The sequence below is a fragment of the Vipera ursinii genome (assembly GCF_947247035.1).
Source record: "Vipera ursinii genome assembly, chromosome: 1".
Lineage (NCBI taxonomy): Eukaryota > Metazoa > Chordata > Lepidosauria > Squamata > Viperidae > Vipera > Vipera ursinii.
Genome location: NC_139512.1, coordinates 178590191 through 178614943, shown reverse-complemented (window position 1 = coordinate 178614943; position 24753 = coordinate 178590191). Strand labels below are relative to the sequence as shown.

The 24753-nt window shown below is 37.2% G+C and overlaps 1 protein-coding gene across 5 annotated transcripts; it reads right to left on the bottom strand.

Moving 5' to 3' along the window:
• Window positions 1-1742: 1742 nt before the first annotated feature.
• FASTKD2 (FAST kinase domains 2) lies at window positions 1743-24612 on the bottom strand. 5 transcript variants are annotated; one of them, XR_014493888.1, is made up of 13 exons: window positions 24293-24576; window positions 22719-23439; window positions 19808-19911; window positions 15820-15928; window positions 14269-14392; window positions 13316-13455; window positions 10414-10586; window positions 7769-7932; window positions 5395-5610; window positions 3277-3364; window positions 3061-3174; window positions 2571-2685; window positions 2374-2396 (listed from the first exon to the last, which is right to left on the bottom strand). XR_014493888.1 is itself a non-coding variant. In XM_083374780.1 (12 exons), exons 2-12 carry the CDS (start codon window positions 23391-23393, stop codon window positions 2310-2312), a joined length of 1995 nt encoding a protein of 664 aa, XP_083230906.1. In that variant the 5' UTR covers window positions 23394-23439; window positions 24403-24612; the 3' UTR covers window positions 1743-2309. The 5 variants fall into 5 exon arrangements, 4 of the variants coding, with proteins under 4 accessions (XP_083230906.1, XP_083230907.1, XP_083230905.1 ...); XM_083374780.1 differs by lacking the exon at window positions 3061-3174 and having other exon boundaries at window positions 1743-2396; window positions 24403-24612; XM_083374781.1 differs by lacking the exon at window positions 3061-3174 and having other exon boundaries at window positions 1743-2396; window positions 24568-24594.
• Window positions 24613-24753: the final 141 nt, after the last annotated feature.

Here is a 24753-nt window from a genome sequence, read left to right as displayed (position 1 = left end):
TGGGCTGCCCATACTTAGTGGTGATGGCTGGTGCATTGCTGGCTTGGGAACACAATGAGGCTCTGGGACCAATAGATCAGGGGGTCATGTGCCCAAAGCCAGTCCATGCCTAGGACCACAGGAAAATGCAGGTCAGAGGCGATGTTAAATTGGATAGCCTCATGTGTGCTAATATGCATCTGCAGCGGTCGCATGGTGGCCATAATTGGACTGGACTGCAGCAACTGGCCATCGATGGTTTCCACAAGGAGTGGGGTAGACATCAGGCACTGTGGAAGTGAACATTTGGCCATGAATGTGGTGTCTATAAAGTAAAGAGGATAACAGCAAGAGGCTATGGGCCGGCCTTCGGGGTGGAAGACTCACTGCTGCTAAGAGAGCCCCACCCTCAGCTGTGGATAAAAGGCAGGGGCAGAGACAAATAGGTGTGGCAGACAACTATTTGTCTCCCTGCCAATCAGCCACTTCTATTTGGAATTCCTGACTCTTGTTTGGAAACTTGCCAGTTTTCCTCGGATCCTGTGGTGCTGGGAGTCAGTGCGCCTTCTGAGCTTGTTGGAAAATAGCCAGCTTGCCTGAAGGACTCTTGCTACAAGAGTGTGCTCCATTGTTTGGAGGCAACTAGTTGGCTGGGTGAAGATGCTGGCGCTCCTGAATAAAAAGAACACTGGAGATTTATTGGTGCGTCTGTTGTGTTTGGGGAGTCAGGTCAGAACACCAGGCCTACCATGGATCGACACTTGCCTCGCCAGCCCACTTCCTTTGCGGCTGAAAGAGTAGCTTCTTTCTGCAGCTGCCTGCATTTTGCAGTCAGAGGCTTTTCCAGAAGGCCTATTCAATTGAGAACCGAGCAATTGATTCAGTTGCAGAATGAAGCTGCTCCTTCGGCCCCAAAAGAAGTGGGCTGGTTGGGCGGGGCTGTTGGTGTTGCTGCTGAAAGGTGACTGGAAAAGATCCCCCCCTGAAAATAAGCCCTGGTGCCTCTTTTGGAGGCAAAAAAAATAAAATAATGGGTTTTCAGGGAAACATGGTATACAGTATGTCCCCCGTCTCACTAGTAATGTATGTGGGCTGGGCTCCGTTATTCATTTCAGTAAAATATTTAAGTACATGTAGGCACATAACTCACAACCACCTCACTTTTAACAATGCAAAAACTCATCTGAACAATGTGGAAATAATACATTTAGCTTTTATGCCTATCTTGGTCTTACTAGATGCAAGTACAGCAATATTATTATTTTATTTGTAATCATGATCAGCCCTCAGAAAAATTAAGTTTTGAATTTTTCTCAAGAAACACATTTTGGGGTAATTTTTGTTCTGTTAAGGCAGAAATGAGGAAAAATGTGTCCTCTAGCTCTTTTCTTAATGGGAGCAAAAGTTCTGTACAGCTAAATTGAAAGTAATACAGAAGTCTTCCTAAATGTAAGTTATGACCAAGCATATAGCACCACCTGTAGGACGAATGAAGGCATAAACTTTTATGAGTGGCATAAAAGATCAAATTCAGCTTTAATGGAGGCAACTTTCATTGGTTGGCTTGGCTAGGGGTGTTAGAAGTGGTAATCCAACAGGTCTAAACCATTTCTTCCAAAACATTTTAAAAACACAAATATCCCTGATTATTACACTTTACAGTGGATCTTCAAAATGGCATCTGATAAATAAATACAAAGCTAGCGGAACAAAATACTTATTCGTATGCAAGTCAATAAATTATTATGCAATCAAGTTCTTACTGAGGATGAAAACAATCATTTATTGCTACCCAATATTTAGCATTCATTGGATATGGTAAATATATTTGTAGTTACATATGTATGTTCTTCATTTTCACATGAATTTGAGAGACAGGAATATTAAGGAATCTTATTCAGTTTTTTTCTTAAACTACAAAATATTGAAATTACTATTATTAAATATTCAAAATCCAAAATTCAATGAACTCAGTTGGATTTGCACCCAGAGCCTTGGTGGCGCAGTGGGCTAATGCCTCCTTCAGTAACACCAGCTGCCTGCAATTAGTGCAGGTTCGAGTCCCACCAGGCTCAAGGTTGACTCAGCCTTCCATCCTTCCGAGGTAGGTAAAATGAGGACCCAGATTGTTGGGGGCAATTAAGCTGACTTTGTAATAATGCCGCTGGTGTGTGTGTGAAAGCCCTAATAAGCAGGCATATACATAGAATGAAGGCTACTGCTAAGCTTGTAAGCCGCCCTGAGTCTTCGGAGAAGGGCGGGATATAAATGGAATTAAAATAAATAAAAATAAAATAAATTTCAGCCATCTTGAGTACTTTATTCAGGTACTAAATGTTTTCTGCCAAAAATATTTGTCTTTTGAAGAACAAAACTGCCTCTTCTTTCTCCAGCTTTTGGAATTCCTTATAAGAAACCTTGACAACAAAAACAAAAAGAAGAGAAAAGAATTAACTGTAAATTAGCACAAATCTTACATCAAAAATCATAATGAAAAGAGGGGGGGGGAAATATTGGAGCTATCATTCTATCATTAAAGGAAGGACACGTTCCAATATTATTCTCCCTTAATAATTTCAACGTTTTCTTACCAATATAATTTCGTATCCCAGTTGATTTAAATGTCTTATCTTCATTGCTAACCTGCCCTTTGGGTGTCGTGAGGGATTAGAGAAAGCAGATGAAGGTGGGCACAGTACTGCTATCCTGTAACCAAGAACAAGAGAAATGCCTACAACAACAGAATTAATTATAGCAATCTGCAGAATCTTGTAAATATCAACACAGCAAAATAAGGATGAAAACTCCAAAGGCTCTTCACTTGGATAACTGTAACCAAAGCCTGCCCTATATGCATATGTACTTTATCTGATTTATGCAAATATGTGTTTCAGTTAAACACATTTCCACCTCTTTCTATGGAGTACCATTCCCTTTTACATTGTGGTCATTCAAAAGCTGATATAGACTTCAGGTTAATGCCTATAGCCCTGCTATAAACCCATTGCCTTTATAATGACAGTTTAAAAAGATAAAGAGAAATCATTCCAATGAATTATTGTGTGTACACATAAAATGCACCTCTATTTTCCAGAGATCATACAGCAGTTAGAGAGGGTACTTGCTGAATCCCAGGAAATGGCATGGGTTCTTGAAGTGTGTCCACATGTACATTTTGCCCTTAGACCTGGATGTCTGCACAGCCAAATAAATGAAGTCTTTATTTCTCTGCAGATCATGAAATCTAAACAATTGTGCCTGGAAATTCAATCTACTGAGTAACTAAGATAAAATTACCTTTTGAGCTTGGGATCACCTTTCAGCTGATTTGCTTCTGTGCTTGTCAATGCTATTTTCCGGTTTGTATCCATTAAAATTTCAAAATCTAAAAAAGAGTCAAACATTATATTTTTATAAATAAATTGCTATACACTCACAATTTCTCAAAATAATACAAGGAAAAATGTATTTCAATAACATATTAAATGCAAATAAGCTACATTTGTTTTACTAACATCGATGAAGAGAAATACTACTCTTGTTATGGAGGAAAAAAATCACAACTGATTAGAAACAACTGAGGTTTGGACAAAATCTTTCCCAAGTAATATGGTTTCATACACAGCTGTGAATTCTTCTGCACACTGAAGCAGTGAGCCCATGTAAGCATGGAAACAAAATACATGCTATCAGTGAGAATTTTTATCAACATGAAAACTTTAAATCATTTTTTTAAAACCGTAAACAAATTGTCTCTTAAAGGAAATTTTAGATTTCTTTTAAAATCTACATATAAGCATGATTGCCCCATTAAGTGTTAAGTTTTTCTTCCATTATCTTTTATAACATTATGCTTATTTGATACTTTGTATTTGTGAGGGGAGGGCTAGGTCAAGGCAATTATACAACAGCTCAAAGCTAGCATCACAAAAATAATGACTGAAAGTGAATCACTTAATCCCAGTGTTCTCTTAGGACACAGGTCTGCAACCCGCGGCTCCGGAGCCGCATGCGGCTCTTTCAGCCGTCTCCTGCGGCTCCCAGTCCTCTGCCATGTGCAGTCCAAAAAAAAAAGTGGGACTAAAAAACTTCAACCAATCAATGCAAATATGCAGGGTAGGTGCATATCTCGCCTTGGCTCCACTCTTCAGTCAAACCCTGTTCTGCGCATGCACGCATGTACGCGCATGCGCACACATTTTTTTGCGGCTCCCATTTTTTCCTTTTGTGAGGGAACCGGTTCCGAGTGGCTCTTTCACTGTTTCAGGTTGCTGACCCCTGTCTTAGGAGCTTTCAGTTGCTTTTCCCAATGAAAAATGCATTTAGATGGAGATGGAATAATCATAGAAAAGGCTTTCTTCTGGGCTTCCCCCCCTTAAGGTGAGGAAGAGGAGATAGCAAGACAATCCCCTCAGTAGGCATGTAATCTGTACTTTAGCCATATCTGTTTATATGTATATTATTATTGAGGGACGCGGTGGCTCAGTGGGTTAGGACGCTGAGCTTGTCGATCAGAAGGTCGGCAGTTTGGCGGTTTGAATCCCAAGTGCCGCGTAACAGAGTGAGCGCCTGTTACTCGTCCCAGCTTCTGCTAACCTAGCAGTTCGAAAGCACGTAAAAATGCAAGTAGAAAAATAGGGACCACTACGGTGGGAAGGTAACAGCGTTCCGTGCGCCTTTGGCGTCTAGTCATGCCGGCCACATGACCACGGAGACGTCCTCGGACAAGCGCTGGCTCTTCGCCTTTGAAACGGAGATGAGCACCGGCCCCTAGAGTCGGAAACGACTAGCATGCATGTGCGGGGGAACCTTTACCTTTACCTTATATTATTATTATGGATTTATATGGCTATGTATCTCTAGAGTGATTATATTTTCTCAGAAAAAATAAAGGACAAACCTCAAAAAGGGGCAAATCTGAAAGAGACGCATATGGATATTTTTTAATGTTTGGTGTTTAATAACTTTGTTTTACAAAGGAAAAATCAAGAGCAAAACCAAGAAAAACTTTACAAAAGCACATATTCTAATAAAAATATCTAAAATTTATTTTTAAATAAATAAATGTAAATTTATTTTTAAAAAGACAATTCAATTTTCATATTTTTCACAAAATGTGAAAGGCTGCACATTAAGTGGTACTATTTGTATAGTAAACGTTAAGTGACCAGAAAGGGCGAAAGTAGCATTTGAAAAATATATAAATTTAAATAAAGAACTGTCCTTAATAAAGGACATATGACCACAGTACTCATAGGTAGAGAGCAGTATGCAAGTAATCTAGGCTTTAGTCATATCTGGGTTTTATGTGTGTAAAAATCAGTAAATGATTTGAGTAGCAATAGGAAAGCATCTGTTCAGGCTTCAAAGCAAATGCTCAGTATTGGACGATAATAACACTGTGACATTTCATACCTAAGCTGTAACCTTGAGCCAGTTGTACATGTGATTGAAAGGAATTTTCATTTCCCAAAAGCGTAAGCAGGGCTTCCTGTATTTCAGGATAACTAAAATCAAGTATTTCCTTTGGTAATGATGACACTTTCTCTGACAAAATTGTTGATGTTGTGGAAGAATTTCCATCAAGTTCTAGACAAACATTTATTGCAGACAACATACTTAGACTTTTTCCTATATAAAAGAAATTAAAAGTAAAACTATTAGCCAATGAACGCTTTGCTGCTTGAATAAAGACATATATTTTGCCTAAGAATGAAAAAAAAAGGTTTTCAAATATTGGAATGAAATACTGGAGATTTGTTCAATGCCATAAGCCTTTCGGAAAGCTCCAAACTGCATCCTTAATCAGTATTAGCTCATGGTCAAATTTAATTTGATGTCTGCAACCTTCTCCCCACATTGCACCCTAGAAATAAAATAAATATAGCTTGATAACTACCTTTACCAGGAGCCTTTTTTCCCCTTTACCTGTTTTAACTTTGTTTTTATTGCTTTAATACAGCAAAAGAAAACAAAATATATAAGTGCTGTACAAAAATAGGGGGAAAGGACAAAAAAGAAAAAGAAAAATGCGGGCGAAGTAATGAAAGAAACATACTGTTTCCTCTATTTAAAGCTTCTCAAATTTTAAGTTACAGTTTGACAGAGTATCATATACTTTGTTCCTTCCACTGTGTTGATAAAGACCAAATCAACGCCTTACCATATAGCTCTTTATAATCTGGTGTGCCAGTGTCACTCTAAGAACATAACAATCTTTTTTTCACACCAACCAAAGCATAACATATCCAAAGTTCTTCATAAATAGATCCATTCAAAATTTGGGGGATGTAATTAACAGCACATTAACATATTTAAACAAATCTCCCTTGTCAACATTCTCTTGACTATGTGTAGGATTTCCAGCCAATGGCCATATTTGTTACTACATCTTCATATTTATGAAACAACTAGGATAGAAAAATATATAAATAGCCTTTTAGAAACAATCCCTAAGAAGTTCAATAGAAACACTTACACAAAATATTTTGGGAATTATTCTCATCTCAAAACCCGAGGAAAGTATTTCATATTTTTTAAAAAAACCTGAAGACATCACCTTGGAAGATTCCTCATTCCAAATTTGTAAAAAAGTTGGTTTAACCTGGGGGTAGGGGGATTATCTAATTTAATTAAAATAATAAGAAATTCCAAGGCCACCAATGTATCAGAACCAAATGTGAATATAAAATATGTTTTAATTAGCAGTTTTAGTCAAGCTTTATTCTTTTTATAATCTCACAAAAATGCCAAAGACACAAAGAACAAAATATTGGTCTACAGACTTAACCTTGCTCTCAGTCCAAATTTTATCTGCCATTTTAAAATAAACTAGGAAAATATGAATGAGTCAGTTTTCAAGTGAACAAGAAACCAGCTTCAGTTTCTTCCCTAATAACTTTCAAATATGTCTACTGGTTTTCAACGTATTGGATACAACTAAATCTTGACTATAATTACAAAGATGTACTTGCCGGGAATCCTCTCTAATTTTTTTTTGCAGTAGTACATACTTAATTTTGTTTCCCAAACACAGAATGGAACAAAACAGAACAGAGGTTAAATGTGTTTGGCCAATGGCATAGTTGGAAGGCTGAAAATTAAACTCCCCATATTCACATGGGAGTTGCTGTTGTGAGAGAAAAAACACATATTGGAAACTGACTGCTTCATAAAATGCTAACATCTACTTAACCATTTGTTTAAAGTATATTCGTGAAATTAATATAGCTATCCCTCTTATATACCAGTATATTGTAATGATTACATACTAATCATGAAATTTTATGCATTTTTACATTTATTTTTTGGTGTAAACTCATGGGTGTTTGTAGCCTTCTATTATTATTTTTCCATGCTAAACAACTTAAAAGACAGCCACTTTGGTGTAATGGTTGTAGTAGTTAAAATATCAGGCTAGAAAATGGGAGACCATGAGTTCTAGTTCTCCCTTAGGGACAAAGCCAGTTGGGTGAACTTGGGCCAGTCACTCTCTCTCAGTCCTTGGAAAGCAGGTACCCTTGCCAAGAAAATTGAGGGACTAGTCCCACCATCAACCTCAGCCTATAGAACCTCAGTTCTATAGAACTTCTATAGTTGTTGTTGTTATAAAAGTATACAATAGATACACAACACCACATTATTCTGGATGGTACAAACTTTCATGCATACATACATGCCAAGACATCTACCTCAAGACTGTTTTAATTTGTCTACATAGAAAATTACATACATAGATATGATCATCACAGATTAAAGAAAATAAAAATAAAATAAATTAATCTCTAACCTGATTTTACTAGATCACTGAGTATTTCCTCTTGAAGCAGCTGATTAAGAGCAAGTTGGGGAAGATACCCACCAAGACAGAATGAATATACAACTCTTAGTAAATCTGTATTATCAATCTCATGTAGATGTTTATTCAATATACTATTCAGAGAGTCAAGAAACCTTTAAAAAATGGAGGTAAACAAATATATAAATTCCTAATAAGCTAAATAAATCTACAAATAGCTTATATATCAACTCATAGCTATATATTCATGAGATAAATAAGGAAAATATCTACATATCATTATTTTGCAATAGGAACTTCCTTCCACAATCAAAAACAAAACACACAGCTCTTCCATCATGTTCAGATTTGATTTGTTTAGTATTAGCATCACTTCTAGAACAAGTTATAATTCGTTTGTAATTACCTTTTAAATTAAAAATATTTGTACCATGGTAGCTTTTAAAATTATCATTATAACATCTCAATTTTTAATATTAATTTTCAAAGATAGAATGTAATTTGCTGCACCTGACTATGATGTTTTTATCCTGGTAATTAAGCAAACTACAACAGCATCAGCACTGCCCATGATTTTTATAGGACATTTATCACGTTGATAGGTAAAGGTAAAGGTTCCCCCGCACATGCGTGCTAGTCGTTTCCGACTCTAGGGGCCGGTGTTCATCTCCGTTTCAAAGCCGAAGAGCCAGCACTTGTCATGTGGCCGGCATGACTAGACACCAAAGGCGCACGGAAAGCTGTTACCTTCCCACCGTAGTGGTCCCTATTTTTCTACTATTTTTACGTGCTTTCAAACTGCTAGGTTGGCAGAAGCTGGGATGAGTAACAGGCGCTCACTCTGTGACGTGGCACTCGGGATTCGACCCACCAAACTGCCGACCATCTGATCGACAAGCTCAGCGTCCTAACCCACTGAGCCACCACATCCCAATGTATCACGTTGATACATTGATGCAAATCTGTAGTGAATGTAAACCAACCAACCCAGCATATTCGGGCAAGATGTATGAAGCCCGAGTGATGCTGATCCTTTTTAAAAAGACATTACATTTAATTTTCAAAGAAGGAATGATGATGCCTTAAGGCCCAACGCTTATTCTGCAGAAAGAATATTTACAGAGGGGAAGGGATTTACAAGCACAAGGCCGGTACTAAAAAAAGGCCAGGCTCGTGAAGGCTCTGTGAGAGAGAGGGCCAAAAGCCACTTAAGACTGATTTAGCATTACCCGTAACTACCAACAGCCATCACTGCATGCCTCCATTACAAAGGGATTGATAGGTAAGTGGAGGTTGCACAGGGCTGCAGATGGGCCAATGCAAACACCTCCCGAATCTCAATTGCACATTGTGCGAGATGTGCACCCTGCATGCTGATTGGTTCCTACTTCCTGATGGGAGGAGGAAGGAGGCACGGTCAAGAAGGAAACGTTAACATTCACTGACATATAAAAAAATGCCTGTGTAACTATTCCCGAACAACAGATGCGTATGTTCCCTCATGGGCAGTGCTGGAGAAATTTGCTCCAGTCTTTAGTCTGACAATGTCCTGTAAGCGGCAGCAGTTTAACAACAGTACTTGGGTACTTAGAGCAGCCCAGGCAAGGAAAGAGCCTTTCCCCTCTTTTCTCCTGATCTTGGTGAATGAGAGGCTACTCTGAAGGCTATACTGAAAGGGAAATCCAGATTCAGAAATTATGCAGACCAAGGCAGCTCCCCCCTTCACGTTAAAAATATTGCTTCTGCTACTAGGACTAAGTCCAAAATTGGGGTTTAAGGCTTTTTATAATATTAGATTTTGCTTGATTTGTTATGACAGACTTTCTTTATTAGATAGAAACTCCTATTGTTTATTCTGATTGACCACTCTTATTATATCGACGGCCTTATTATATCGACGGATTATGGATTTGATTTGGCTGTAAAGTGCTCTATGCTCTAGCCCAGGGGTAGGCAACCTCAGCTCTTTTATGACTCATGGACTTCAACTCCCAGAATTCCTGAGTCAGCATAGCTATGCGTGACTCAGGAATTCTGGGAGTTGAAGTCCATGAGTCATAAAAGAGCCGAGGCTGCCTACCCCTGCTCTAGCCCCTGCTTTGAAGGGGTGGTGGATGTTTTGGTATGTTAAATAACTTTGACTTTCCTTGGATTCTCTTTTAATGATATAGGTTTCTTATTGTATTTTGTAAGTTGCCCAGAGTTGTAACACATTGAGGCACCCTGTAAATCTCAGGGAGTGAATGAATAAAGGCCAACTTTATATGCATTACAAATCTAATGTTATTATGAATTTATTCAATTTTATACGACTTGTAAATCTGTTTTCTATTTTCCTCTTCTCTTCTGTCCTTTCATTTCCCCTTTCAAATATCTGTTAAAATCAAACAAGAATAAAATAAAAATGTTTATGTTCTGTTTTTTGTTTTACTCAGGGGGGTGTGTGTTAATGTGTCATCACAGACATCCTTTACTGGATTGTAGTAATACAAAATTTGAATACCCATGTTATAATACTCACAACCATTAAAGAATTCTATATATTAATTTAGTGGCAAATTTGAGATTATTCACAAATGACCAGAAATGTTTCAGAAATTATTTCTGAAATGAGTATTTAGTAAAAAATAACTTACTGTTGGTTTTGGCCATTGGAGAAGTGATTGAGATTGGAATAGACTCGTAAAATAATTATAACATCTTTCAGGTTCAAGGACTCTGGATGAAGCATCACTTCCTCAAGAAATTTATCCATCAGTTGGACTGGATGAACACTAAGATTTTCAAAGGCTGAAAGTAACAGAATTACCTGAAATCAAAAGAAGTTAAAATAATGCGCATATATCAAGACAATTTTATTAAGGGGATTTTTTTAAAAAAAATAGTTGAAAAGGTTGTTGTGCCTGAGAATATACAACTGAAAAGAGAAGCCAATTTCTTTTTGCTTTCCTGCATCTCTATTCCACAATCCTTTGCTTCTCAGGCAAAATTTCTCCCCTTGGTCCTTTGTGAAATAATATTTATTTTATTTATTTATTTAATAATATTTAATAATATTTAATAATATTTATATACCGCCCTGAAACTAATTATATACCGCCCTGAAACTAATCTGCTATAATAGTAGCCTGGTTGCATTCTCCAAAGCCCAAATGTTAACTACTCAAAGCCTTTCCAAATTGTAATTCTTCATAATACAGAAGAAAGTTATGATATGCATGAGTAACCATTATTACTTATAAATTGTTAGTTTACTTTAAATTGAATTTAAATTAAAGCAAAATGGCTGGGAAAAATACCCCCAGAGAATGTGAAAGAATAGCGTCTACCATTTGCTGTTCAGAACATACAGTATCAAACCAATGTCCCTCCCCCTCCCCTCCCCCCACTTTTCTTTTTCAAATGACTTCCAGCCTCACAGGAAGCTCAATTGTAACATGGGAGAATAGTAGTAGTCAGATTAAACAGTCTAGATTTCTCTTTTACTAAGCACTTAATAATTATCATTTTAACAAATCATGTATTTGGTGACTGATGTATCTATTTCTATTTGATTATATTTTTATGATATTATCACTAGTGGAGGGGTGAAATTTTGTATGGACATTATTATACTGTCACTATATTTTATAATCATGAGCTGCATTGGAGACCTTTTTAAATTGGATGGCAAATTACCACTGTATCTCTAAACACATGGAAGAATTAAATCTGTCCCAAATCACTAGACCACAAAAACATCATCATATAGTCATCCAGTTAAAAAATCCTATTATACTTAAATTTTTATTTACCTCTTTCCTATCTATTTTCACTTTCCTGATAACTTTTTAGATGAAACAAAAAACTTTTATTCACTTTATTCATAGTCCAGCATACATTTGTGAAATTATAGAATACCGTAGTTTCCGGCGTATAAGACGACTTTTTAACCCATTAAAATCTTCTCAAAAGTCAGGGGTCGTCTTATACCGTGGGTGCTGAAACTTTAGGGACAGGGCTGGCTGGAAAACCTGGAGCAGATCTTCCATTTAGTCTGCGCAGGGAAAGCGGGACCAATTGGAGTAGAAGCTGCAGTCTTGTGATTTTTTACAGGCTGGGGTCTGGGCGTCTTTCCTTCTAAAGTTGAAGAGCAGCTGTAGGCAGGTGGGGAATGCAAGAGCAACTTGAAAGGCAGGTGTAGCCAGAGCAGCTGCTTAGCTCTAAGGACACATTTGACTCAGGAACTGGGCGGGCTGGCTGGAAAACCTGGAGCGGATCTCCCATTTGGTCTTTTTTTTTTTAATCCCATTTATATCCCGCCCTTCTCCGAAGACTCAGGGCGGCTTACAATTTAAAGCACAAATCAATGTGCTTAGCAATAGCCTTCATTCTATGTATATGCCTGCTTATTAGAGCTTTCACACACACACCCCACAAGCAGCCTTATTACAAAGTCAGCTTATTGCTCCCAACAATCTGAGTCCTCATTTTACCTACCTCGGAAGGATGGAAGGCTGAGTCAACCTTGAGCCTGGTGGGATGAGAACCTGCACTAATTGCAGGCAGCTGGTGTTACTTAAGGCTCTGCGCAGGGAAAGCTTTAGCGTGAATTAGGAAAAGTGAAAATGTGAATTAGGAAAATAGGAAACGGTTGCTGGAATTGGGTATGTGTAGTTTAACGAAGAGAAGGGTGAGGGGTGACATGATAGCAGTGATCCAATATCTCAGGGGCTGCCACAAAGAAGAGGGAGCCAAGCTATTCTCCAAAGCACCTGAAAGCAGGACAAGAAGCAATGGATGGAAACTAGTCAAGGAGAGAAGCAACCTAGAACTAAGGAGAAACTTCCTGACAGTTAGAACAATTAACCAGTGGAACAACCTGCCTCCAGAAGTGGTGAATGCTCCAACACTGGAAGTTTTTAAGAAGAGACTGGACAGCCATTTGTCTGAAATGGTATAGGGTTTCCTGCCTTAGCAGGGGGTTGGACTAGATGACCTCCAAGGTCCCTTCCAACTACTACTTCTTCTTCTTATTATTATTATTATTATTATTATTATTATTATTATTATTATTATTATTATTATTATTATTATTATTTTTAATCCACTTGCAGTTTTATGTTTACATGTTTGATGACAAACAGCCTTATGTTTATAAGTGACAGTTTTCCTACTAAGTACCTGCATGTCATAAGCATTTGAATTAAAATTACCATAGTAAAATCAAATCTGATGTTTTTTAATTTTAATTTGGTGTGCATTGGAAGAGGGGTAGTCTTATACAGCGAGTATAGCCCAAACCCTATAATTTAACAGGAAATGTAGGGGGTCGTCTTATACGCCCAGTCGTCTTATACGCTGGAAAATACGGTAAACAGATTAAGCTAATTGTCCAACTGCAACACCTCTCCCTAATCCAATTTGCAATTATGGGAACTATCCTAAATAATATCATGAATCTAAAATAAAATTAAAAACAATATTAAGATTCCATGCTACCATTCATTTACTACTGAGAATGCCAGTAATATGACTAGTGACATTCTACATATTTACCTCATTTCTGTTCCATGTATAGAAGACTGATGTGGCATAATCAGCTAATGCAGAATAAAGTATCCTGTTTTGGTATCTTAATTGTTTGCCAGTTTTCAAAACATTCATTAGGTTCCAAAATTGAGTTCCTTCAATGTTTTCTAATGCATACAAAAAAAAAACTAACATTGGAAATTCACTTGGTTGATAACACTGGTAAACACATTTGTGCTTTTAGTTTGTAAAAAGAAATGACATGATAAATCCCAAAGCAGAGAATACAGCATAACTGACAAAGCTAAAGAACTGTTCAAGGGACAAGATTTGGTCAAGTGGAGGTTCTTTCTTTTGAAGAATTTATTAACATGCCATCCAACATTTTGACTCTTCTTATCTATGTCCACTACATATTGTTAAATAAAATCAAAAGGCCCCTTCCTAGTGGTGATTTAAAATAGTCTAAGAATTATCTTTTTGAGCCAATTCTCTTAAATATTTATTACTTTCACTATAAATGCAGAAGTCTAGTTTTATAAACTATAGGCCATATGGAAATTTCCAAATATACGTGGTTTTCAACAATAACTGAGCCCAAAATTACAGTTGTAATTGTGCTGGTCATTAAGTGAACACCTTGGTTGTTAAGTAAACCCATTGTCTGCAATGGACCTTTTTTTGCCAGAAACCAGAAGTAAATCCCTGTTTCTGGCAAAAAATGTTACCAATTGCAGGCACTGACCACAGGACGCTGCAAACATCTGCAGAAAAACAATCAAGTTCAGAGAACACCAAGAACTCAACAGTTCAACCATAATTCACATACCGGTATACCCTCTATTTTTTATTTTGTTATTTGTAAGCAAATACTTATCTGTAAACTCTTATGGCAAATTAAAATAAACTGGGTTCAAAAGCATTATAATTAAATAAACTGATTTGAACATTAGCAATCTCAGACATTTGTCATGACATACCTATTATTGTCTTACTACAAGCATTCAGGATTGGAACAGAGAGATAGTCCATTTCACCCAATACCCTGATCATTTGAAAAGCATTTGGAACAGTCAAGTGACCCATCAGATTCAACATCTTGCTCTAAATTGAAATAAATTTCAAATTAGCCAGAAGTATCATTGGCTTACAAGAGAAGGATTATAAGATTATTATTTCTTGTCACAGAGTTAACAAATATTTCTCCTACTTTTACTTTGAAGATTTCAAGTTTGGAAAAAGTAGTCAACAGCTTCATATATTTTTGGTTTAAAATTATCCATTTACTTATTTTTAATTTCTTACTTTCTATACGGTTATGGTGATTTCATAATTATGTTGTTTTAGCCTGTTTGTCTTTAAACTTACTTATGCTGTTATTTTGATGTTTATTTGTATTATGTTTTTATATCTGTTTATCCACTTGGTGTTGCTGTGATGAAATGGCAGGAACAAAACAGAATAGAATTCTTTCTTGGCCAAGTGTGGTTGGACACACAAGGAATTTGTTTCCGGTGCATAAGCTCTCAGTGTACATACAAGTAATAGTGATAATCATGATAATATACAACATGAAAATACATTCATCACAAATCGTGAAATACAACACTTCATCAAAAATCATAAGGTAAGTGATAGTCATGGAGTACTAGCTAAGCAAACAATATAAATCATACTAGGGTACAAAAAAACACCACAATATAAATTGTAATACAAGCAGCAAAATTATAGTCATAAGAAGATGAGGACAGGTAATAGGAAAGATGAAGAGTATCATAGTAATACAGTTTTACTAAGTATTTTGACACTGTTGTGGGAATTAGTTAAGCAGAGTGACGGCATGGGGGGGGGGAACTGTCCTTGTGTCTAATCGTTCTGGTGTACAATGCCCTATAGCATTGTCTTGAGGGAAGAAGTTGAAATACTTTATGTCCAGGATGTGATGGGTATGTATGTATGTAATTTATTTATTTGTTTATATTTATTTATTTATTATTGTAGATAAATCAAATAAATGAAAATACATGTCTTCTATCAAAGTTCTTGTAAAAACAACACAGAAATAAAGAAATCACTTCTGTTGTACCATAACTGTAAGGATTTAATACTTAATATTTATTTATATAGATTCCAACCTAGTCCAAACCCAGCCTGGGCAGCTTACATAAAAAAGCAAGAAATAAAATACAAAAACAGATCATGATGACCATAAATATTAAGTAAAACAAGAAAACTGTAGGGTTCAACAACTATCGTGTTCTAAGGCCAGAGAGAATAGCTAAGTGTTGAAAGATTTCTGGAAAATTATCCGTGCAAAATTATCCATGCAAAATTATGCAAAGGCAGAAATAATCAAAGATAGGTAGTTAATCAGGCTCCTGACTATATTCCATGATCCTTGACATTCGTAGCTCTTAAAATAAATGAATTTTTCCTCTGTGATGACAAAAGCAATGATACCTGCATGTATATTTATACAAACTTAATGCAATAATTGAAAACATAGATGAAAGAACAGTATCCATTTTTACCTCCAAATTTCTCTTAAGTGTCAGTGGTACATCCTTCCCAATACTGCGCATTATGGTTTGCAATACAAACACATCCGATATTTTGTGGACTTTCTCTTGTAAAAGTAACCTATTAAGGGAAAAAAACTCAGAAAAAGACTATGTAATGGACATAAATGAATGGAGCAGGTATCATTGTATGTGTGCACGTACACACACACACACACACACACTCACACAAAGACTGATATTATACATCTTCTAATTGAAGCGAAATACATTTTAAGCATCAGGAAAATTAAAAGTAGAGCTAATTTTGGAGACTTATTATACACAATTGTGGATTGGAAATTTCCACAGCATCTCCTAAACCTGTCTGTTTGTCACACTTAAATAAGTTGCCAGTGTCATATATTTCATTCAATTACTTTTGTGTCATATGCCTGGTTTAGACAAGTATGATTTCATTTTTAAATCCATGAAAGTTCTATAGAGTTAATATGCTTGCTAGAGTTTTGGGGAAAGTATTTATGTTCTGGATTTTTAAAATATTGTCACTAAACATTTTGAAATAAATACCAACTGTGGTATTAGTTTTCAGTCTGATAGTACTTTGTCCCACATGAATCTCTGATATTTAATTGCGAAGATAAACACAAGTTTAAGAAATCTAAACAGAAGTACTTTTTCACAAAATTGTATATACTGTCTGTATATTTTAAATTTCTAATCTTTTTTTAATTGAGCTTCTGAAATTATTTGGGCCAAGGAAAATCCAAGAACTGTTTCAAATCTAACTTAAATCACTGGAATAATTTTGCCACCTTCTCCTGTTTCCTTAATTCTTCCCATCAGAAGCTATCCTAAAGTATTTTGAAATCTGAAACTTTTCCATTAAAGTTGAGCAAAAAAGGAGGCCATGAGAGAAAAAAATAACTATTTATATTCTAATCTTCCTTTCAGAGGAGCCCTTGGCACTTTACAGTAAAATCAGAATGTTAAAAAAATCCAAAATTAAAAAAGGTTCATTCTTTTTAAAAACAGAAATAAAATAGTAAGTATTTTAAAGGTCTGGATGAACACCAACCTCTAATTATTTTATGAAGACATACGGACAACCAGTTGTCACTGAGAAGGATTTACTACTTGCCAATGAACCATAAACAAAATCCAGTGTTGGATCCACAAGGAAGCCCTGATCCGAAAGCATGAGCTGGATGGTATTAGGTAGATATTTTGACTTACACTTGGTCAAACTCATGGAAAGATTTACATCACCTATATTCTGATAATATATTAGTTAGCTGCATCACCTATAGCTGCTTGGTAAATCAATACACTTTCCACAACTGATACTGGCATTCCAGATACTATCAATAGCCCTCTCATTTTAACCTTCTAGTCTAAAACTACCCAAACTACTAACCACTATAGAAAAAACCCTCTATAAGCCTTTAGAAATTCCTTAGATTCTATTAACTGCCAAGGACAGATCATGTAAACTGATTCTTCATCCTAACAAGGGCATTGAGACACTATCAACTATGAATTTACTACTAATCTATCTTATACTTAAAACCAGATCATTAATATGTCCTGAAATATATGCTGGGTCTTTAATAATTATTCTGTAACATCCTTACATCTCTCACATATTTCATTCCTGGACAAGGTGATTTTCTGAGAAGATTCTTCCTCCCTTGTTAAGGTCCAGAAGGAAAGAAATACATTATCAGATTCCCCATTACACAAATCTTCACTGTAGCAGTCACCCATATCTGGAATAGTGTACTTTCAGATGTAAGGTCGAGTATCTTTGTTCCGATTCCAAAAATCGTTTTTTAAAAAATATAATTTGAGGACTACCTGTAGTTACGTGGGTTATAAGCATGGCACAGGTAATAGTTGCTAAGTCCAGCTGGCTCAGGAAGACTTACATTTGAGGTACTGGCTGTAATTGTTGCAAATGCACTTCTCACTACAACTGGCACTTCTAAACTCTTGTGACAACTGGAGATCGAGGAGCACTCTCAAACAGCACATTGCTGGGGAGCGCAATCAGATCCAGCACAAGCCTTAACTCCGTTCCAGTGTCCATCATTTACCTTGTTCTAATGTATTCAGCCAGTGATGCACTCCATTAAAAATGTCGTCTTGTGGGACCAAGAAAGTTGCCTTCTCTTGTCACAGGATTTTCAGCTCTTGAGTGGAGAGGCAGGGTGGTAAGGAAAGAAATGCAAGGTGCTTTAAGGGAGGTTGGGGAGGCCCAGTGCAGGCTGTGTGCTAAGGTCTCTCCACCTAGGAGCAGAAAACCCTGCTTGGATTTTGCCAGAGAGACTTTCAGCTCCTATATAGAGCCTCCCAGAGGCCCCCCACACACACTTACCTGGGATTCTGTCCACTCAATGAGCCCTGTGATCACGTAAGAACCACAACCGGGAGTGCCAGGATTACAGTTGTTGAGCAAAATGATCACATGGACATCTTGTTTAATGACCGCTTCGCTCAACAATTGAGATTCCAGTCTCAAATGTGGTCATAAATTAAGAACTACTTATACTGCAATCTGGTGTACATGAGGATACATGTACCCTCAAAAAATGCCAGAATTTGCAACTGATGCAAAATGCCAGGATGCTACCTGTTGCATGGATCACATAATCCATACTGAAAGAATTGCACTGGCTAATGCTTGGTTTTCTGACCTAATTCAACTTGTTTGGCATTGACCTTTTTAATTTTTAATTTTTAATTGGGGTTTTTAAGCGTACAGGGTCAATTTAATATTTTTTAATTTGGTTTTTAACTTTTGCATGTTGGATTTTTAATTCCCTGTAAACCGCCCTGAGTCCTCAGGGAAAGGGCGGTATATAAATGTAACTAAATAAATAAATAAATAAATAGACCTTCAAGCCCTTAATGCTTTAGTTAGTGCCAGACTATAGTGAGAACTACATGTCCAACTATGAACGTGCCTTCTTTGATCAGTAGAAAAAAATCTCTTCAGATCACATTTTAATAGAATTTTGTTATCTAGTAGGTCAGGAAGACCTTCTTTTGCATGGGCCCCAGGCTGTGGAATGGGCACCCTAAGGAGATGTATTTGACCTCCACTCAGCCAATACTTAGGAAGATTAAAAATACAGCTTTTCCACCAAACCTTTAATTATTCATTATGATAATTTCAATTCTGATTTTAATGGTATGCAATAGATGATAGACACAGATATGCTCTCTAATACTATAAGATGCCTTTATTATTGAAAAAAATTAAAAATGGGATAAACAAATATCCAGAACAAATAACAGTGGACAGCCTGGATATGGACACTAAAGTTTCTCAGGAACTACACCAGAGGTTAATATAATATAAACAGGAAAAGTATTCTGTTAAATCCTTCATTTATATCTTAGTTGGAATCATAGTATGTTGAATTTGGTCTAAGAAAGTAAAAATTGATCTTATGTATATTTGTCAGGAATTGCCCATTAGCTTAATGTGGCTTGCTGTTAAATAAATGCATACATTTCCTATCTATTCCATTTTATATTCTGAAGCAATTTTACACAAAGTTTCAATTCATATTTAACCTGTTTAATTTAATTTTCAAATATCCTATTGGCTATTTAATCAATTTAAATTCACAGTTCTAAACTCTTGTTCCTTTTAGTTATGGACACATTTGGATGCATCACTAAATTCAACCTCATGTAGTACCTCTGCCGCCAATTCCCTTTCCTCTTGCACCATCACAAGGAGAAAAACGTTCCTGGTTCCAATAAAAATCTGATGAGTGCTTCATCTGAATATTAAACTATGATTAGTCTTAATTAAAGTTTACTAAAAACCTATAATTTGAACTGGAATTAAGACTAAGCTCAGGATATTTGGGTTCAGATATAAACTGGAATAAGCTACAAGTATTTAACTAGGAAGAAACTTCTCCCACACATGTGCACAAAAACTGATGAGTACCAATGTACAAACTTAATTAAAGTCTTTTCTTACTGTAGTCCAAGTTGAAGAGCTTCCACATTCTTGCATTTTTCCATGCCTTTCAAAGTGTTTGCAATAATTGAGACACTTCGATCATTAAATTCATTGATACGTTCCTATTGAAAAGATTCATTTTAGAAGATTTTCATGGAAAGATAAAATCATAGGCCAAACAGAGGAAAAATTAACAAATTAAATGCCTACTATTTATTTATTTGTTTCATTAATTAATTAAATTCATTTGCCGCCTATCTTGCCATGGGGCTATTCTAGGCAGCTTAAAATAATAAAGAGAAAGAAAATTGAAAAAAAATGACAGAGCATGAGAATATATCAATATGATAACAAAAAGATGGATGGGCGGAGAGCAGAGAGCAAGAGGGGAGGTGGCTTCTGCCATCAACCCAGCAGCTACCTCCAGCGTGGAACTCCTCCATTCGGTGCCCAGGCCAACTGGCAGCGCCAAGTCTTCAGGCTCACTGAAGAGTTATAGGAGGGTAGGAGCAGATCTCAAGAGGGTAAAAAGTTCCAAAGGGCAAGCACTGCAGCAGAGAAGGCTCTGCTTCTGGATCCTGGCAGTCGGAGTTCTTTGACCAATGGGTCCTTTCCGCTAGCACAAGTAAGATGGGCTTGTTCTAGCGGGATGAGGTTATGGGGAAAGAGCCACAATGTACAGTACCACCTTTATAAGTGCTTTATTAATTGTACAGTGAGCATTCTCATTCTCTCAGTTAGTTTCTCTAATGTTAAAAAAAGAACAAGTATTCCACAGCACAGCCCTGCTCAATATAGGGTTCCGTGCAGTATGGTGGCAGCGCAAAGGTGGTTTCATTTCTTTTCTAGCTATAAACCAGAAAGCTGGGAGTGGAATCAGCATTTGGCTGCTCTGCCAAAATGCTATACGGATAATGTCCACGGAGCTCATAAAAGTGGCAATTCCAACCGTGCTGCTCATTGCTGCCAACCATTCCCACCCAGCTACGCTACTGAAGACAGGGATGAGAGGAATACTTCTGGAACTCTGTTCCCTTTTTCTCTGACTCTTTCAACCTAGATGAAACCATTGCTCACTACAAATAACATGGATGACTTAAAGCAGGGGTGTCATGACGTATCACAACTTTTTTCCCCTGACCGAAGCTGGGGTGGGCACAGCTTCTGCCTGATGCATTGGGCCTGTGGGCCGGCAGTTTGGCACTCCTGACTTAAAGCAATAAAGTATTGAGAACTTAAGAGGGAGGTTTGGATTCATAGTCACACTGTAGATCAATTTAAATGACTTTGAATAGTTCATTTGAATCTTATTAATGTCAATGAGACTATTTTAAAAAATGAGATTGCCCAATAGCTTTTTCTTTTCCCTTTGTCTCAAAAATTAGAATATTTAAATGTTCTAATTTTTCAGATACAGAAGAAATATACAGCCAGTCCAGGAAATTTAACCCCAGCGCTTAATATATTGTAATAGGGTAAGCCAACAAGTCCCCATTCCCTCAGTGATAGGGAATGGGGATTTGGGCTGCATTGTAGGCAGGCTGAAACAAGTACTAACTAAGGCCAGAGATAAAACAAGGAAGAAATAGGACAGAAAGTTCTTTCCAGCCTAACAAATCTCTTGCATACCGCTCCTTTTGAAACTGGGCTAAAGGAAGCATGTTATCCTCAATTATCTTCGGTTAATAAATTTGCTCACTCATGTACTACAGGGTAGTTCAAACATGCTAAATTATCACCCATGCTTACATGTGCTAGCTAACCAAATCAGCTGCTCTTCCACTGTAAAAATGTCTCTTAGGCACCTGCAGTGAAGGACTGCTTGAGTCCAAGTAAAAGGGTTCTACCATTTTTGTTGTCTATCAGCTGCCATAAAGACGTCAAAACAAAAGGAAACTCCCTTCAACCTTTCGTATCTTCTTATTCACCCACCAACAGAGCACCAATGAACGCCCTAAAATTCAACATTTATCTGGGACTTTATTCTTTAAAAATACCCTTTCTAGTCTAGATTCCTGGTCTGATAGTTTCTGAAAAATTCCTGGGTACAAACTAGCTCCAATTCTGATTGACTAAGTGAGGTATCTGGTCAGTGATACATATCAATTTGGAAATAAGTCCTAAATTCAGTTCCATTTTCAGATGGAGTACAGACGAACAGAACAGAAGCTGGAAGGGACCTTGGAGGTCTTCTAGTCCAGCCCCCTGCTCAAGGAGGAGAACCTATACCATCTCAAACAAGTGACTGTCTCTAGCCTCTTTTCAAAAATCTCCAGTGATGGGAGCGCACACGATTTCTGAAGGCAAGCTGTTCCACTGGTTAATTGTCCTCACTGTCAGGAAGTATCTCTTAAATTCCAGGTTGCTTCTCTCTTTGATCAATTTCCAACCATTGTTTCTCGTCCTTCCCTCTGGTGCTCTGGTGAACGTGACCCCCTCTTCCTTGTGGCAGCCCCTCAGATACTGGAATATTACTATCATGTCTCCCCTATTTCTTTTCTTTAGACTAGCCAAACTCAAGTCCTGCAGCCATTCTTTGTAAGTTTTAGTCAAATGGAACGGAATGAAACGGAACAGAACAGGAACAGAACAGAATAGAATACAGAATAGAAGCTGGAAGGGACCTTGGAGGTCTAATCCAGCCCCCTGCTCAAGCAGGAGAACCTATGCCATCTCAGACAAGTGACTATCTAGCCTCTTCTTAAAAATCTCCAGTGATGGAGTGCCCATGATCGTAGATTAATAGTAGCTTTTTCAATGCGTAGATGATAAAACTGAAATGTCTTAGGTTATTTTTTTAAGAGAAAAGAATATATAAAGTTGAGACATACTAAATAATAAATTTAACTGTTTAAGCCAGAACTGTTTTAAAGCATCCTTAAATTTTGTCTAGATTGTGTTTTTTGTTGTTGTTGTTTGTTTTGCTTACCTGGCAAGTCCTCAGTAATGTCTGAACTAACAAGGTATTTTGTGGAACTCCTAATTTTACCACAGAAAGTAGAGTGTGTGCCAAATCATTGCTATACATGTACTTAGCTTCATCCATCACCGACTGGCAGAGCTTTCGAAACTGAGGGTGTTCAAGCATTGTCTTTGTCTCATCGTAGTTCTGACTCTTGACTGTATTTCTTTTAAGCGTCCACATAGCTGAAAAACAGTTACTGACATACTTTGAATAGACTAGACTTCTTGCAGTAAGGTCTAGTACATCACAAGGAGATACACATTTTTGAAGGTCATTGAAAAATTCCTTGGAAATGTCAAATTCATCCTTTTCTTCAATGGTATTTCTAACTTCCTCTGAGAAGTTCACTTGAACGGCTTTAAACTTCTCTTTATGGCCAAGATCATTAGTTATTTTCTGTTCATTTGCATCACTGCTCCCAGCATAAAGAAAAGTATTTTGAGAACTAATTGAAATAGAAGAATGACGCCAGCAAGAAGGAACATACAATGGACATTGAATACTTTGTGCAGAACTTTTATAACCATTAATCCCAAATGCAGTTGTTTTGATTTCATTTCTAGGAAAAGATCTCCCTGTATTGTGACATGCCTGTAGCCTTCTTATTGACCTTATAAAATACTCCACTTTCCTGTTCATGTTGCTGTCTCTTTACAATATCTTACTTGGAAATACGTATTTGAACCTAAAAAAGAAAATCAGAAGAGAGCTGTGAACATAACTTATTTGGGGTTTTTTTGCTGCAGTTAGTACAGTCACCTGTTTTCCAAATGAAGTGATAGCCTAACTAAATCTAAAAAAAAAAATGAGAGGGCTGAGTATTGCAAGACTGAACCAATTTGGGCTAAAATTTCCCAAATGAGACAAAACTGTGAACACTTAAATTTAGTGCAGTATTTAGGTTGGATTTGCACTTTAAGTAAATGTGACTGCAATTTCTGAAAGCTATCCAAAATACTAAATTTAGTTTGGCCTCTAAGCGTTTAGTTTTGTCTCAGTTGCAAAACTTCTTCAATAAACTGCCATAGACAAAGAAAATGAAGAGATTTTCTTGCTCGATTAAATGTTTTTTTTAAAAAAAAATCTCTAAGTTGATTTTAAAAGAAAAGATTACTAGTTTAGGTGTGTGTTTGTTTGTTTTTTAAAGTTTTAATTCACTCCTCCAATTTTGTACATTTGCCCACGCAAGAATTACAATAGCAAGTAAACGTGTTCGGTTCTCAGAAAACTGGAAGCTTCCCAAGGTATTAAACAATTACCGAGGAAGAAAGGCAAAACAAAATTGTCTACTGTTCAATACTAAGCTTCAGAGTTCACAGCCAGAAGATAAGGCTATGAAAATCTAGGAATATAAACTAGGGCAGGGGTAGGCAACCTTGGCTCTTTTATGACTGATGGACTTCAACTCCCAGAATTCCTGAGTCAGCATAGCTGTCTCAGGAATTCTGGGAGTTGAAGTCCATGAGTTATAAAAGAGCCGAGGTTGCCTACCCCTGAACTAGGGGATAAGGGACCAACAGAAGCAACTCTCTCCTTACTGAATTCTCGGCCGTCTGTGGTCGACCGCTATCAGAGAAGAAATATACTGAAACTATTGTCAAATCCACGCAACTTCTCCAGTGCTGAGAATTGCACCGAGGACAGTGACCTGCACGCGAGAAAAGGCTAAGGCGCCTTTGCCACGCCGCCGCCCTCCTGGTTCCCAAACCCCTTGTTCCTCCGCGCTCTTGGTTTCCTGCTTGTTCCTTGCTTGACTGAGGGAGCCGCGTCTTCTTCAACCTGCCAGACTTTCCCAGCGATCCATTCCACTTACTCGCCTCTCTGCGCCACACGCTCAAACCAAGAAGCCGGGTGACGCAACTTCACATGCGACGCGAAGGGAGGCTCCCTTTCTCGAGATACGGTTGCCTGAAGCGGACAAAATAAGCCAGTTGTCTAGGCCTCACGGTTTCGCTTCCCGTCGGCCTGTGCGCACCTACGTAGTTGCTAGGCAACCCTC

Excerpts from the sequence above, each read along its gene's own strand:
- FASTKD2 (XM_083374780.1), bottom strand. The coding sequence starts at position 23,393 with ATGAACAGGAAAGTGGAGTATTTTATAAGGTCAATAAGAAGGCTACAG. Across the intron at positions 19,912-22,718 it reads CATTACTGAGGACTTGCCAG|GAACGTATCAATGAATTTAA; the intron begins GTAAGCAAAACA and ends TCTTTTCAATAG. Across the intron at positions 15,929-19,807 it reads GCTCTTCAACTTGGACTACA|GTTACTTTTACAAGAGAAAG; the intron begins GTAAGAAAAGAC and ends TTCCCTTAATAG.